This window comes from Polypterus senegalus, chromosome 3 (assembly GCF_016835505.1).
Source record: "Polypterus senegalus isolate Bchr_013 chromosome 3, ASM1683550v1, whole genome shotgun sequence".
Lineage (NCBI taxonomy): Eukaryota > Metazoa > Chordata > Cladistia > Polypteriformes > Polypteridae > Polypterus > Polypterus senegalus.
Genome location: NC_053156.1, coordinates 144,850,393 through 144,865,738, shown reverse-complemented (window position 1 = coordinate 144,865,738; position 15,346 = coordinate 144,850,393). Strand labels below are relative to the sequence as shown.

At 33.8% G+C, this 15,346-nt stretch overlaps 1 protein-coding gene across 3 annotated transcripts in view; it reads left to right on the top strand.

Annotated features, from left to right (window-relative positions):
* xrn2 (5'-3' exoribonuclease 2) overlaps positions 1–15,346 on the top strand; it is a 256,764-nt gene that overhangs the window by 54,382 nt on the left and 187,036 nt on the right. For 2 of the 3 annotated variants that reach the window (XM_039748020.1, XM_039748022.1), the window contains exons 14-18: positions 1,372–1,416; positions 3,369–3,506; positions 9,458–9,502; positions 12,606–12,715; positions 14,104–14,239. In XM_039748020.1, coding sequence (XP_039603954.1) covers positions 1,372–1,416; positions 3,369–3,506; positions 9,458–9,502; positions 12,606–12,715; positions 14,104–14,239 — 474 coding nt within the window. The remainder of the gene's footprint in view (positions 1–1,371; positions 1,417–3,368; positions 3,507–9,457; positions 9,503–12,605; positions 12,716–14,103; positions 14,240–15,346) is intronic. The other variant, XM_039748021.1, reaches the window with a different exon arrangement.

Sequence of the window (15,346 nt, the reverse complement as noted above, 5' to 3'; positions counted from 1 at the left end):
TTATGGTTACTCGCCAACAATGACACGATGACTTGTCCGATAACAATGAGTTTAATTTTACTGCACAACAAAGGAGAGCTTTACAGTTCTTCCAAAGTAGCCACTTCAGGCGATTGTGTTGCACTGCCGTTGTTCTTCTTCTGGCAGTCTTCAATGCAAATCCCTAAAGCAGATTCCATCCAGACTACTGCCTTATTACATCCACTTACAACTCGTTTTGCACCCTGGTTAAAAGGACACTGCGGCTGTAGATCTTATATTCCTTTCCTACTTTTTAAATAAAAAGAATCGTAGCCTTCAACAAATCCAAAACGTTTACCTTTTTGGCAATCGTTAACATCTTCCGTTTTCGCTTGGGCACGGCCCCTGAAGCAGTAGCAGATCGTTTTGGAGCCATAATGAAGGGCTTGACTATGCACAAAGATAAACCGAAAAGAGCACAACTCTTTACACAGAGAAACACGTTGATGCTGAATGTGCGAGACGAGACTTCCTGGTTAACACTGCATTCAGCAGGCAGGAACTTAACTGCGTGCTCTGATTGGTTAGCTTCTCAGTCATCCGCCAATAGCGTCCCTTGTATGAAATCAACTGGGCAAACTAACTGAGGAAGCATGTACAGGAAGTAAAAAAGACACATTGTCCGCAGAACCCGCGAAGCAGCGAAAAATCTGCGTTATATATTTAGTTATGCTTTCATATAAAATCCGCGATAGTGAAGCCGCGAAAGTCGAAGCGCGATATAGCGAGGGATTACTGTATATTAAGTCTTGCAAGTTGAAGCAAACAGTTTGCACAGGTGTCCCAGCTTCTGTTGATTACTTAAGAATCCTCTGTCTGTTTAAACAGAGTTGGAATTAATTAAATGAAATGAGACCGAACATTATTACCCTTAGAAGAAAAGGCCTTTCATTTAGAGAATTTTCAAAAAATTCAAAGTGTCAGTGAGTACAGTGTCCTTTGCAATCCAAAGGCAGTTGGAAACTGGATGAAACTCTGATAGGAAGACATGTGAGAGACCCAAAATCACAACCCAATCAAGACAAGTTTCTCAGGGTCACCAGCTTGTGTCATATGCGCTTCCTAGCACAACAGTTTAATAGTGGTTGAACAAGCAAGTTTCAGATTTTGCCTTGTTTTACCTTTTAACTTTTCTTTCATAAAATGAAAGAATTACAAGATGTTTATATTGATGGTGGGTGCATCATATCTGTGTAATTACTATTTTTTGTACTTAAACAGTTTTATTTTTTTGTGCTAGATGATTTAAAAAAAATGCTTATTTTGGCTTTTGAAAATGCTCCAGCATATTGTTTTGCAGTGCATTTGTGTGTGTGTACACCTGACATTTATTTTTACTTTTTATATTAGGAAAATTTCAAGAGGAGAATGAAAGAAAAGAAAAAAAGAATGAAGGTAATTTTTGTAAACAGAACCAGATATTTTTCTTCACTCTTAGTCACTGGGGCGTCCACCTGCATTTTGGATGTTTATTTTAAAGCATTTTAGACACCTGATTTTTACCAATCATTTCAAAATTTTGTCTGGAGAGGATTAAAAACAGATAATTACTTCTTGGCAGCAATGCACTTACTGAATTAAAGATGTAGAAAAACAGGATGTTTCTAAATCGTGTGTATTTTTTTTATAGTCCTGCAGCTCTCGATTATGTAAGGAAGTATTCTACTGATTATTCCATTGATTAATCGAGTAAGCAGATAATACAGTACATACTTTTGCTTTATTAAAGAGCAGTAGTAAATACACAAAAGAGAAAATACTGTAACGGGTCTGTACAAAATTGATTTCCTTTTCAGAAAAATCTACATTTTTATTTCTTAAATTGCATACAATAATACAGTATCTGTCAAAAATAGATCTCTTTAGTGCAGGCAGTGTGGTGTAGTAGTTAAAGCTTTGGACTTCAACCTCTGAGGTATTGGGTTGAAATCCTGCTTCTGACACTGTGTGACCATCAGCAAGTCACTTACCCTTCCTTTGCGCCAATTGGAAAGCCAAAAAGAAATGTTACTGATTGTATCATAAATGTAAGTCACCTTGGATAAAGGTGTCAGCCAAATAAGGAAATGTAATATAAAAATAAGTGCCATTTTCTGTTCTGTGTTTTATATATAAAAAAAAAGTTAAATGCAAAAATAATAAATGTATTTCAAAGTACAGTACTTTTGAAAAGGATATATAGCCTAAAATAAAGGCATACATTAATAATACATAAAAATTGCCTAAGTTGTGCAACTTTCTGAAATACAAGTCTCAATCTAACTACAGGTCAGGCATAATAGAAGGCTTTGGGACATTTGTAGGAAACACAATTCTGCCAGAAGTAGTTTTTTTTATCTCCTGTGTGAGGCAGATATGGGTTGGGTAGGGTGTGTGGGTGCTTGCATACAGACATAAGCTTTAAAAGAACATGTGGTAGTTGCATCGAAGAAAAGTGAGCATATGAATATGCTCAGAACTGAGGCGTATCCTGTGCTTTAATGCAGTGTTTCCTGCTGCAGAAAACAAAAGCTCTAATGGATGGATGTTGATGGAATACACAGTAAAGACTTTCCTAAAGTTGGATAGTGTGCTGCATTACTTAACTTGCCATTACATATAGCTGTAATTAATGTACATTCTTTACTAGCCTTCACTTCAATTGATTTTCATTAAATACTTAATGTTACCTTGTATCGGGTCCACTTAGTGGACTAGATGCTTTTTGCTGAGATGCTAAAACATTGTGGTAGGCTAGTTTGATTTTTACAATAAATACACTGCCCAGTTTTTTTTATCCCGTCTGCTTGATATGATCTCAAACTTTGGACACTTCACTGTTTTTTTTTTTTTCTTTCTTTTTTCTCCTATATCTCTGATTCGTCCCTCATTATTTTCTCTCTATTACTTCATTTTGCAATCCAAGCCCTGTTGGCTTGAATTGAGTCCTTTCTCGTTTGTAAGTTTGGACTAGATATATATATATTTTTTTTTTTAATGAGAATTGTGTAACCATCTGTTTTTTATTTGCCATTTTCAAGGAACAGTCTATAATATTTATTGCTATATGTCAAAGGAATAACAAAAAGCAGTCATTTTGAAGAATATATAATGTACTAGTGGCGAGCAGTTTGAAATTCTATTAAATGTAGTAGTGCATTCATTTTTGACAGCTGGTGACTTTGTACCATTCTGTGACTGACAGCTATAATTTATAAATTTTAGTTAATGAATTTACAATCTATAAAGGATCTTGAAGAAAGAATGGTAGTAATTTTTAAAATTCAATTTTTTTTTCTGATGAGTGGTTACTTTCAGAAAGTTGCTTTTGTGCATTTCTGTTCTATATATTTTTTCTTTCTTTTAAGACTGAGAAGCCTGCATTTATACCTCGAGGGCAGTTTGCACCTCAACCACTGGGAGGAAGAGGTAGATCACAACCAATTAACAACCCACGGCAGGCTGCTTATGAAATGCGAATGCAAGAAAGAAACTTGGACAATAGGGTATGTTCTTGATTATCACAAGTTTTCTGGGAAGTTGACCTTGACTAAGTTAACTTTATTGTCACATTTTCAATTTTGTATTAATACACTGTAGTCTCAAGAAGAAAAGCAGCTTTAGAAAATGTGATGACAATTCTTAATAGTCCTTTCTCCATCTTGTTGTTTATTTTTAAACTGATTTAACATACATCTCTGAATAATCTGAATTGCACAATATACTATTAAATAGAACTAAATTTAACATATAATAGCCATCTTTTTAAATGAATGCTATTTTTTTGTTAAATGCCACACTTAATATCTGATTATGTAGTTGAGAATGATGCAGAGCTACGGATATGTCTGTTTTAAGTTATCCTTATTGAAGGGATAAACATGTAAACTGAATCCATACAAATTAGTTTTGAAAATTGTGACCTGACCGTTTTTTTTAGAAAATGTAAAAAATAATTTTATAGTACAGAGTGAAAATTGCCTTGAGATCTTCTCTGTGAGACTGTTTTCTTTCTGAATTTAATACTTTTTTAGCAATAGTTCCCCTTTTTTTTTGCCTGTTCAACTGTTGTAATAAACACGGCTTATTAGTAATAATAGCAGAATCGCCATTGGTAGTTCAATCCTGGTCAAAAGCAATACACTCATAATGGGCTCTAAGTGTTGATGCCTTTGATATATACAGTAGGTGAAAGGCCTTAAATTTTGAGTTATATCCAAAGAAAACCTAAGACTGCTCTTTGAATGTAGTGTTTAGTGTAATTTTGTAATTTAAATTTTTAATTTAAAATATTTTGTTTGTTCTAATACATTTTAGAATTAGAATTTTTTTCTTCTGAAAATGGGTGTCAATTTTTAGGCTCACAGTTTTATAGAGAATGAAAAGTGAAATCTGTATTAAGTTTTATTTTAATGTAGCTTACTCATAACCCTTTTTGTACTTCCTGTTCTACCTTTGTATAAAATATTATGGTAGCCCACACGTGTTTTTGTTTTTTTTTTTTAATAAAAACCTTAACCAAAGGGGAAGGAAACAACTAATACGTTAGTTACTAATAAATGCACAAACTAGTTTTATTTGTTTTGTCTTGCATGTTCAAAATTTTAAAAGTATAATTTTCAAAATTATGTTGAGCTCTGCAGCTCAATATTTAAAGCAGAGGAAATAGGTAGCAAGTGGTAGTCCAAATGTCTGAACCAGTCACTAACTAACATACATGTAGATGAAGAAGGGAAAACTTTTGTTTTTACTTTGTCATCCAAGTGTCATCCAAGGGTATTTATTGAGAGTTGCTTGATAAAGTAAAAGTGAATTTAAATTATTTTAGAATAAGGCTGCAACCTAACAAAATATGCAAAACGTGAAGGTGCCTGAATACTTTCTGGAGGCGCTGTTTATGAAGATTAGCCAAAGCCAGAGACCTATTAAAAATGTTGCAGAAGATGCCTTCCCACTGATTAATATTACCACTGAGAGTGCAGCCAAAACTGCTTTTTGGTCTTGCTGCTTTGTGGCTGCTTCTTTCAGACCTAACAGTATTTTTTACTTTTGAGGCTCATATCAAATGATTTAAGATAATGAGGTAAGGAAGCCTTCAATAGTTTATACCCAGACAGCTTTGATGTTAATATCTTTGACTGTATACCCTTTTCATCACGTCACTGGTCTAAATTATTATTAAAGTTGTTTTCTTGGTTGATAACATATTACAGTTTAGGGCAGTCATTTTGAATCTCTGTATTTGAGTATAACTATAATTTATTTGAAAAGGGTCTTCAATAAAAAGCAGCTCAGATGTGTTTTTGTTGTGGGATGTTTTACATTGCACTAATTTTTAGATTTTTTTAAATGTTCAGTGCTGTTGTAATTTGCATATCATTTTATCCATTTTCATACATGTATCCTCGATAATAACCGATAAAGGCTTACAGCTGAAATCGTCTATTTATATAACCGGTTTCTTAGTTTGCAATTTAAATATAATTAATTTCTCTCATATACAAATGAATGCTGTTAAATCATTTTAATTAAAAAAAAAATACTCATTTCATAATGTATTCTTATTGCTGTTTATTGCTCAGGATATATAGTAACCTACTCATGAACATTTTTCTGCTTTTCAACATCCTGATTATGTGATATACAAGGTACTATGTTGTGAAATACAGGTGTACTTCGCAGCTGTTGGTCCAGTATTGTAAGAAAAATAACCTGTTTGAATCAATAAGGCACACATTTTTAATCAAACAACTGCATGTTTGCTTTGGTCTTGTATGTTAAAATTTCATGTAAAACTGTAAATTCATGGTTTAATATTTGACTAGTCCAAAGTGGGCATTGTAATCATATTAGTTGAGCGACTTGACATATGCCTAATCACATTCGACTACTTTTATTTTCAAGTGGATTACTTAGCAGACGTTTTGCAAATGTAGAGGAATTCTGCCAGTTACAAGGCTAGCAGAATCCGATTAATTTAATAAACTAAGCAGAAGGATTTTACAATTAAATGCATGTTTAAAAACCACTTGTACTCTTGATTAGCACGATGTCCAGGGACTCGGTGCAGCCAGGTAGGCCTAGGCTTATTGCAACCTGGTCTTAAGCTGATGTCACGTATGCGACTTTTAGTCATGGGGCATGTCAGAATTTGTGACTGCACTTGCTGATCTCATTGCCAGACCATTTAATTTTAAATGAGTGAAAACTGCTGGGTATGTCTAATTTACTCACTGCATGCCAATCTTCCAGTACTTTTGTGTTCACCTCTTTTTGTGACAACCAACAGTTTACTGCCTAACAGTAACTGCATGCTGTACAAATGGTTAACGACGTCTACAGCAGGCAGATCTGCAATCTGTGCCCTATTTCTTTTCTTCTTGTGTCATAATATGTAAAACGCAAGACATCAGACAGACGAGCCTCCGCTTTGTTTGAGAGGTCCAAAACACACGCTTTCCTTATTCCTTGTCCCGCATTATATGCATTGTACCTTCATATCCGCATTCATTGTTTGTTGGTTATAATGCACACCCTGAGCCAAACCCTATGACTAAAGACAATCGTTTCATTTTATTGGAATGAGTTGTGGACTACTTATTCGGTCACTGAGCACATCACATTAGGCCACTCCCTTCACGGAAGTGTGCTGCTGACTGCCTGCTACTTGTTAAGATTATGTAAATGATAGGCATGTGACATAGCGTTTAGACTAGAGAGATTTATATCCTTACAGGCAGCCTTAAAAAGTCAGTTGTACTAATAGTAATTCTTCAAATTAAATTGACCTTCCTTTAAGTTTATTTGCATGGATGTGCTTTACAGTTATTTCTTTGACTTTTTGTTTTTGAATTTATAATTTTTATTTTTACCACATTTGGTTTCAAAGCTAAAGACTTGTTTATTTCATAAAGTATTCTGCCAACAAAAGATATGTACAGTATACACATGTATGGTTTCATTTCAATTGTTTTTTTCCCCTCGTGGTAAGTCTGTGGTCACTACGCCCGCAGTTATCTTAGAAGCATCATTTCTTATAATATTACAAAAAATCTTCCCATGCATCTATCTGCTTTGTTCAATTTTAGCATAAAATGGGACCTAGGGTCTACATTTTTGGTTGATATTCTCTCTCCATTAAAATGAAACTACCATAAAAATGAGAGACTGTTCATTTCTTTGTAAATGAGCAAATTTACAAAAGTGAGTAAAATGTACTGCTTTACTTAACACAAGCTCGTTCACTGTCCTAGCTCAGACAAGTAGTATCCATTTTAATTAACGAACAAAATAAAGTAGCTTGCCAGTTGTCTGTGCGGGACAACTCTAAAGATTTCTTTTTTTCTTGGTTTATTACTTCACTTTCTTTATTGAAAAGGCTAATATTCCAGTTTTCTCAGTTGCTAGTAAAGTCTGCCTTGCTGGTCTCTGTTTACAGGAAGTTCACGGGAGTATGAGGGAATGTGCGCTAGCTCAACTACTGTAATACCTCACATAAGGGAGTACTATAACTAAGTCACTGTAGAATTCAGAAAAGCAGATGTTTTTTGTGATTGGCCAATTTACTAACTACCTATCGAGTCTTCTGTGGTTTAAAATCAGCCAATTTAGATCAATGGTTGATAGATCAGAGCATCACTATAGGAAATACTTATTACAGGTTGTCTTTGCCAAAGGGGCCAATACAATCCTATAGTCAAGGATGTACTTTTTCCACACAGATAAATGACATGTTAATTTTGTGTTGTGTAAATTATTCTCACGTTTTTCGTTTTTTCCGGAATTACATCTCATTTATTTAAAAAGATTTCCTTAATTAAGATTAAATCTTGATATGTCCACATTAATTAAAAAAGATACATTTCATGGAGTGCAGTTAATTTTTCACATTAGTGTAGATGCAGCCACTCTTGCTGTTTGAGGCACATAGAATTGCATTATGGGAGTAGGGTACAAAATCTGAAAGCTCAAGATGAAAGAAAGTTTTAATATAAGGTATTGATTAAAAATAAATACTTCCAAAATAACAGCATTTTTAATCTACTTTCTTCCAACCAAGAGAAGTGTGAGTTATATAAATCACCAAGCCAAAAACAGCCCACCATTGGCCAAGACCGATTATCTGCCATAGACCAGCTGCTAATATCTTTGTTTCTGAATAATATTGTTTCCTCAGTTGAGAAATAAGGCACTGGGAGAAGATGTGACCTCCAACTATTTACTCTGTACTTGTTGCCATAAAGAAAGTAATTTTGAACCAGAGCCACCAAATGCTAAACACCTTGATGGTAGCTTCAATGCTGATGATCCTTATAACATGGACTCCGTAAGACTGATGGCCACATGCTTGTTTACTGGGCCAAAAAAATCATCAGGATCATGTTATAATAGAAATGCTGAGAGTTCTTTACTTGAGAACGGCAATTTTAAACAAGATATTTTTCTTTTAAACTTTCCTAAATCATTATCACTTGAATTTTAAGAGAGATCTTGGTGTAGAGGTCTTTTTATTTAGAGGTTTTTGTAAGTAGGGACTGCAGTTGGATACTGAATTAAAGCAGGACAAGCTGTCATATTTTAGAATTAATAATTATGTAACAATGTATTATTGAGGCCTTTTTCTTAAGGTATTTTTTAAATACTTTATTGTTGCCAATGTTTGAACAGTAGTGTAATGAGTAAATCACTCAACACAAACTCTCCGAACTATTCAAGTAGATTTTCCTAGACAACATCATGTTGCAATTTGAAGGTTCCTGAAGTCCTACTCTTCACTCAATTACTTGGTAATTTATTCCATGTGTTTATTGTTCTTTCTGTGAAGAAAAACATTCTAACATTTATGCAGAATTTCAAGTCGTGTCCATGTGTTCTTGTTAAACTGTACTATTTCCCTTCATAATTTTAAACACTTCAATCACGTCACCTCTTAATCTCCTTTTTCTTTCACTTTAAAGGCTTAGATTCTTCAGTCTGTCCTTATACATCATACCTCTCAGTTCTTAAATCAGTCTAGTCTTATTCTTCCTGACTATCTGTGGAACTGCTCTGTCTGTTTTTGTAATATGGAGACCAAAACTGTGCCCAGTACTCCAGGTCAGGTCTCAGTGGAGTGTTATATCACATTTACTGGATTCTACTAAGTTTATAATAGTTTAACATTGAAACTGTCATATAATTCCTTACCCCTAAAATAAGGCGTTTACAAAGTTCTCTTGTTTAGGCATTTCATACATTTCTGCATGCATAATTTATTTCTGTGTTTCCAGCACAAGACCTAACGTATTTCATAATTATTGTTTAGTAGTTATTTGCATGCTACCAACCTCTCTTTCAGTGCCTAATCTAAACAAAATGCTCCAAGCACACTATTTTAATCTGTCCATACTTAACACGCTTTTAAGGAGTACAAAATAAAGTGTTTTTGTTTTGTTTTGTGTTGTTTTTTTAATTTTAGAATGCTGCTGCATCGTTGAAAGCAATGATGAAGAATGGCCATCAGGCAGGTCCCTATATTTTAACTTTTAAACATTGTGGTGCATATAACTTTTGGGAGATTTAAAGAAAATTAACAAAAATGCACGTTTTAACATACGTTAAAATTTTGTTACACTGGATTAAGTGCAACTTGGCAACTTGTGTAATGCAAAGATGGTCGTCAACCCCCCTCCCCTTTTTTTTTATAAATAAAAGTGTGTGTTGTTACATTTTCTGACATCTTTTGTTAGACATTTAGCAAAATTAGATTTACTTTTAATTTTGGCCGATTGATACAAGCTCATCTGTATGGCCAGAGGTGTGGTTCATTTTCAGAAACCCTGCAATTTACCAGCATGAGTCGAGTCAGCACTCGTTTGAGAGAACCACCAGGTCATGGTATATTGATAACCAAAAATTTAAATTCAAGTAAGCACTGCGAATGTAAATGATTTTATAAGACGGGTTAGGAGTCCTCTTTCAAAGTCCGCAGATGCAAATGTATATTGCAACAGGGTACTTTGTTGGGGACCCATTAAGTCTAAACTTTAGCCATTGGTCCCAGCTTGAGTTGGATCCGAGTACACCACTTCCACCTGCACTTCTCTCTCCCCCTCTTCTCTCACAGCCACAGTGACTGGCACCCTCAATAGAGATTCATAGTGCTTGCTAAACATTGAGCTTCTTTGACCTTTCTATTTCCATTTCATGCCTAACTGTAGACTTCAAACTTGATCACATCTCTTTTTTTTATCCTGTCAGGATAAACCTCCCTTCTATCATTCTCCTACTCCGTTGGCCGGTGCAGCTGTTTGTGTGCCTGTCAGTTGTTTCTGTGACATCCTTCTTTTGCATAATGCCAAGTTTAAGTGTAGCGCAGCGCATCTGTGTTAATATACTATTAAGTATTGACAGATTAAAAAGAAAAAAAACCATTGTTGGCTAATTTTCTTTTTTTGTATAATGTCACCAAATTTCATTCAAAGCAGTCGGATCATTTTTGAGGTTTTGGGATATTTAGTCTTAGACGTGCCTATCCCTAAATGTTGATATATTGAATGGCCTTTTGTTTTCTGGTACCTACTGACCTAAATTTACAATACTGCCAAGTTTCAGCTTTTTATCCTCCTTTAATATTACATTTTTTTGTCATAAAAAAACATAAAAAGCGTTGCATGTTTTTGGCTTGAAAAATGACATTTATTAAATCTCATCTTTACACTGTAAATCTTGCAAAATGCTAAAAGTATAAAGTCAGAAGTGTAGAAAGTAATAATGATAAAAAAATATAGTAATAATAAGAATAACGCTAATACCGTACATACTGTCAAAATGTGTTTGTGCATTATATCTTGAAGCACGGTGAAATACATAATCCAACATCACAGTCGGGATAATAGTAGTAGCGTGATTCCTTGTGGAATTTCTTTCCAGTCCGATAAGCTATTGAACAGCACATGTGCAATTGACACAAGTATCACTTTCAGATCCATCAGAATCACTTTCGATTTCACTTCTTGAAGACAGAGTCACTTTGTCATCATTGCTTGTATCACTGTCAAGAGCGTGTAACACCTGAGCTGCTGAAAAACGTTTCTTATGAGACGCCATAATGAGGCTAGGACAAGACTTGTCTTCACCATTGCCCAGGTAACACTCAGGTCTGTCGCTTATGCAAGACACGCCTATATCGTTTCTTGAGCAATGCTCAGCACTAATGCTGTTGGCACTTTTACAGCCTGAGCAATCCTTGGGGCTAACGCTGATGAGAGATGTGTCTATACAGTTGCCCGAGTGGTGCTCGGGACTAATGATTTTAGCATTGTTTTTACAGAGCGAGTGACTCTTGGGTCTAATGCTAAGGAGGTTAACTAAATGGGAAATACTGTTTTTGTTGATGAGTCAATCAGCATTGCATTATATACAGCATGTATATACTGTGTGTGTGTGTGTGTGTGTGTGTGTATATGTATATATATATATATGTGTATATATATATATGTGTATATGTATATTTATATATAGGTTATACCTTGCCATTCAAAACCATCAGCGGACTATTGGTAACAGTGAGAGATGCAGTACTTTTAGCTGTGTGATGTGTTGTTCACAGTTGTGGCGATCCAGTTAAAGTAAATGTGCAGTTGAAGGAATTGGCATCTGTGTTTGTGAAATGATGAACTCCATAATGTGCTTCTGAGTAAAGTGATGTGCTGTCAAGACTAGTTTCACAATAACTTCAGTTCAGTCATTGTGGAGTCTATTCACCCAAAATGGCTAATATGCCCAACAACATTAACTTCTCTCCAGCTAAAACACAGACAGGGCTGCACAGCATCCAACTTCTGGTTGTCTGTCTAAACAAAATAACTATAAATTAATATTACTTTCTAATTGTAAATGGCAGTATTCCATACTAGAATGGAGTAACAGCATTCTGACACACATTCTGTTTAGTCTCTGTAAGAATGAGACAACAGTCCTAAAGTGGTACAACTGAATCCATAGTTATTTCTAAGACATCCATTTTGAAATATTGTTGTTAATGTTGTCTTAACAGATACATTTTGCTAGCCACAATGCAACTATTTATGAAAAGTCAAGAAAGTACATAAGGGTTGACCTAAACACTAAAAAAATTAATTTAAAGACATAAAGCCAATTGGTGTGATTTATAATTTACGCCTAATGATATAGTTGTTAACATTTGTACTTGGTGGAATGTACTTTTAAATAGCAGTTCACTTAATGGAAAAATATCTGTTCATTTTCAACTTTTGACATTTTAATTGAAAATACTGAGTATTTTGGAAAGCTACTATTTGTGTTGGTAGTAAGCTTAAGTATTGTGTTGCAATTTCCTGTTGTATGCATGCATGTTGTTTTTTTACCTTGCAAAACAGGTTTACATTACCTTTTTGGCATTTTTTAAATGTATAAACAACTTAACCTAAAAATATTGAACATTTTTAATTTCTCACTTTGCTGGGATTTTCTTGACTGTATATTATATTAATAATGATTATAAGGAATTGACACATTTATGATGCAAATGATTTCCCCCTCTTACACTACCATAATTTGAAAGAAAAAAAAAAATCCAATGTAAATGTTTTCTTTTTTATTAGCCTCAATCACTTATGAGCTCCCATGACAAAAACAGCACGTCTCCATCACCTGCTGTGAAGAGAAAGGCAGAGGACAGTGACAGTGAACCTGAACCAGAAGACAATGTCAGGTAAAGTATTGTTATTAAAACTCCTTTTTACAGTGTTGTTAATTTTAATTAGTGACATGTCAGTAGGGACAGCAAGCATCTCTGAATATTTTTTTCGGCAAGATTATTAATTTTTTTTTTGTCTGCCCATAATTAATGTGGCAATACAGAGAGTTCTGCAAATTCCTGTGAGATATACAAGCCAAAGCTGTTAAATCCAAGTAGCTGAATTAGTATTCATGCAGGTTTTCCTGCCACCAGTCACATCTCCCTTTGGGACCTTGTAGTAGATTGGTTAGCTTGTCAGTATTCATCCTTGATTATGTGAGCTGAATGATGGTGTTATCATAGGGGTTTCAAAACTCCATTCCTTAGGCAACAACTCAATTTCTCTGATCTTCGGAACAGAAGTGACTATGGCATAATTCCTTTGCCTGGTATAGAAAGAAATGTATTTCATTCACAATAGTCATTAGCTTTTACAGAGAATAACAGGACATGGTTTGGGGGCATTAGTATTTATTGCTGGTGATTAGTGTAGGTCTTGTCTCTTTTTTCTATCATATATTAGGGGTTGGGCCATCAGTTGTTTTGTAAGTAAACAAATATGCTTTGGTTGTGTATAGAATTTCAAGCACATTACAAGCATGAAGTGTAATTCTGTATAGTCCCAGTATAATTGTAGACTTGTTTCTGTTTTAAGCTCAAACTGTTAATGTTTATTTACTGAAATCTTCTATATGTATATATGTAAATATGTTTTACTGTATATCTACATTTATATTAAATTTATATTTTATTAATACTAATTGGTAACTCTTATTTATGTTTTATTGTAATGTTGCAAAGACCTAGAAATTAGAATCCTAATTTGTTAAACCTCTGCCTCACACACAGTGAGTCAGTCTCTCTCTCCCCTAAAAAAAATTCCTAAGTCCTTCTCCTACCTAGCTCAAATAGTTCCTGGCTTTCTGATTTAAACAAATTTTCAATGCATTTTAAATATATCCAGCATAAATGTGGAGAAGTTAATCTTTTAAAATGTCTCCTCTTTTACCATGAATTTAATTTGGGGGGCAGGGGACTTAATTATTCTGGCATTATATTCATGTCTGCAATATGATTAGGTGAAAGAAACCCTGCTTGGCAAAAGTATGTTTGGTGGAAAAATGTGTTGCATTTTTTTATTTTAATTTTTTTTCAAAAGGACAAGTAAATATAAGCATATCATTTTGCATTTATGAATATTTATTGTAACAGTCTTTATTCATAGCTTATAGAAAGTAGATGTTGTTATTTTCAGTAATATTTTTTAAAAATTTTCTGTTTAGTACTTTTGTAGTTATTAGTTGATAGACTTCAATACAGTCTGTTAAACAGTATTTTTTATTTTTTTTTTCTTTTCCAAGGTTATGGGAAGAAGGGTGGAAACAGCGTTATTATAAAAACAAATTTGATGTAGATGTATCTGATGATGCATTTCGTCGGCGAGTGGTGAAATCGTATGTTGAAGGTCTTTGTTGGGTCCTTAGGTACTACTACCAGGTATTAGTCTATTTCTGATATTAAGATAATTGAACAGTTTTTTTTTTTTTTTTAATTTAATATACATTTTACCTGAGTATCAAGTGCTCCAATAGTCCTCTGTTTTAAGTGTAAAGTTTTTTTGAGTGTGAATTTAGTTGTCTCGTACCAGTTCTGTATTGAAATTATTCCTTAAGTCTGAATTTTTGAAATTTGAGGAATTGACATAGTGTCTTTATACTTAATCAAATGTGTATAATCTTAAAAAGTACATAGTCTCTCATGAAAAGTATAGCACTTGTTGATATTATAAATGATGTCCTAATTAGTAATTAGTATTCTAGTCAAGTTCAAATTTCAGCTTTGTTACAAAATCTCTTTTTTGAATGAATTATTTTGTAACTGAAAATGTGCATCATCAGAAATCTCTATTTTAAACAATTCATCACTATAAAATTAATCTGTGGCAATTGTATACTTTATTAGACTTAACCTTTTATTCATTAGTGTTTTGTTAGATCCATCACATTCATGCAGTTTAATCAAATTAAGATATCATTTTGCTGCAGCATGTGTTTTTTTAATGTTGGCTTTTTTGTAGCTAAGGGAATAGTAGATTTTATGTACAAATCATTGTGTAGTCCATCTGGGTTATAAAAAGCCATATTGGAGTAATCTCTTTCTGAATTAAGTCTGTTGATAATTGAGATGTTAACATTAAAATGAGATTAGCCAAGACATAGTGGGGATTGCAGAACTGTTCATTATTAGCAGACTTCGTGCTCTGAGAGCAAAGCATACTGAAATCTCAGTTCCAGGGGAATAAGGTTCATCCATTAACATGAACAGGAAAATGATAATGTCAGACTTGAAGCAGATGCTCAGGGATTCTTTAGTCATGTGTGTTTTTGCCAGGTTTAAATATCCTTTTTTGTCCAAATAATTAAATAACTTTTTTTTTGTACTCATGATAAATTATTTCATGTCTTGTTAAACAACATTGGTTAAGAGAATAATCATGTACAAAAAGAACAAACAAAAGTTTGTAGTTTATTTGATAAATCTGACAAATTACACTTTACGATTGTTTTGGGAATGCAAGTAGGCAAAGTTTACTTCTGCCGTAAG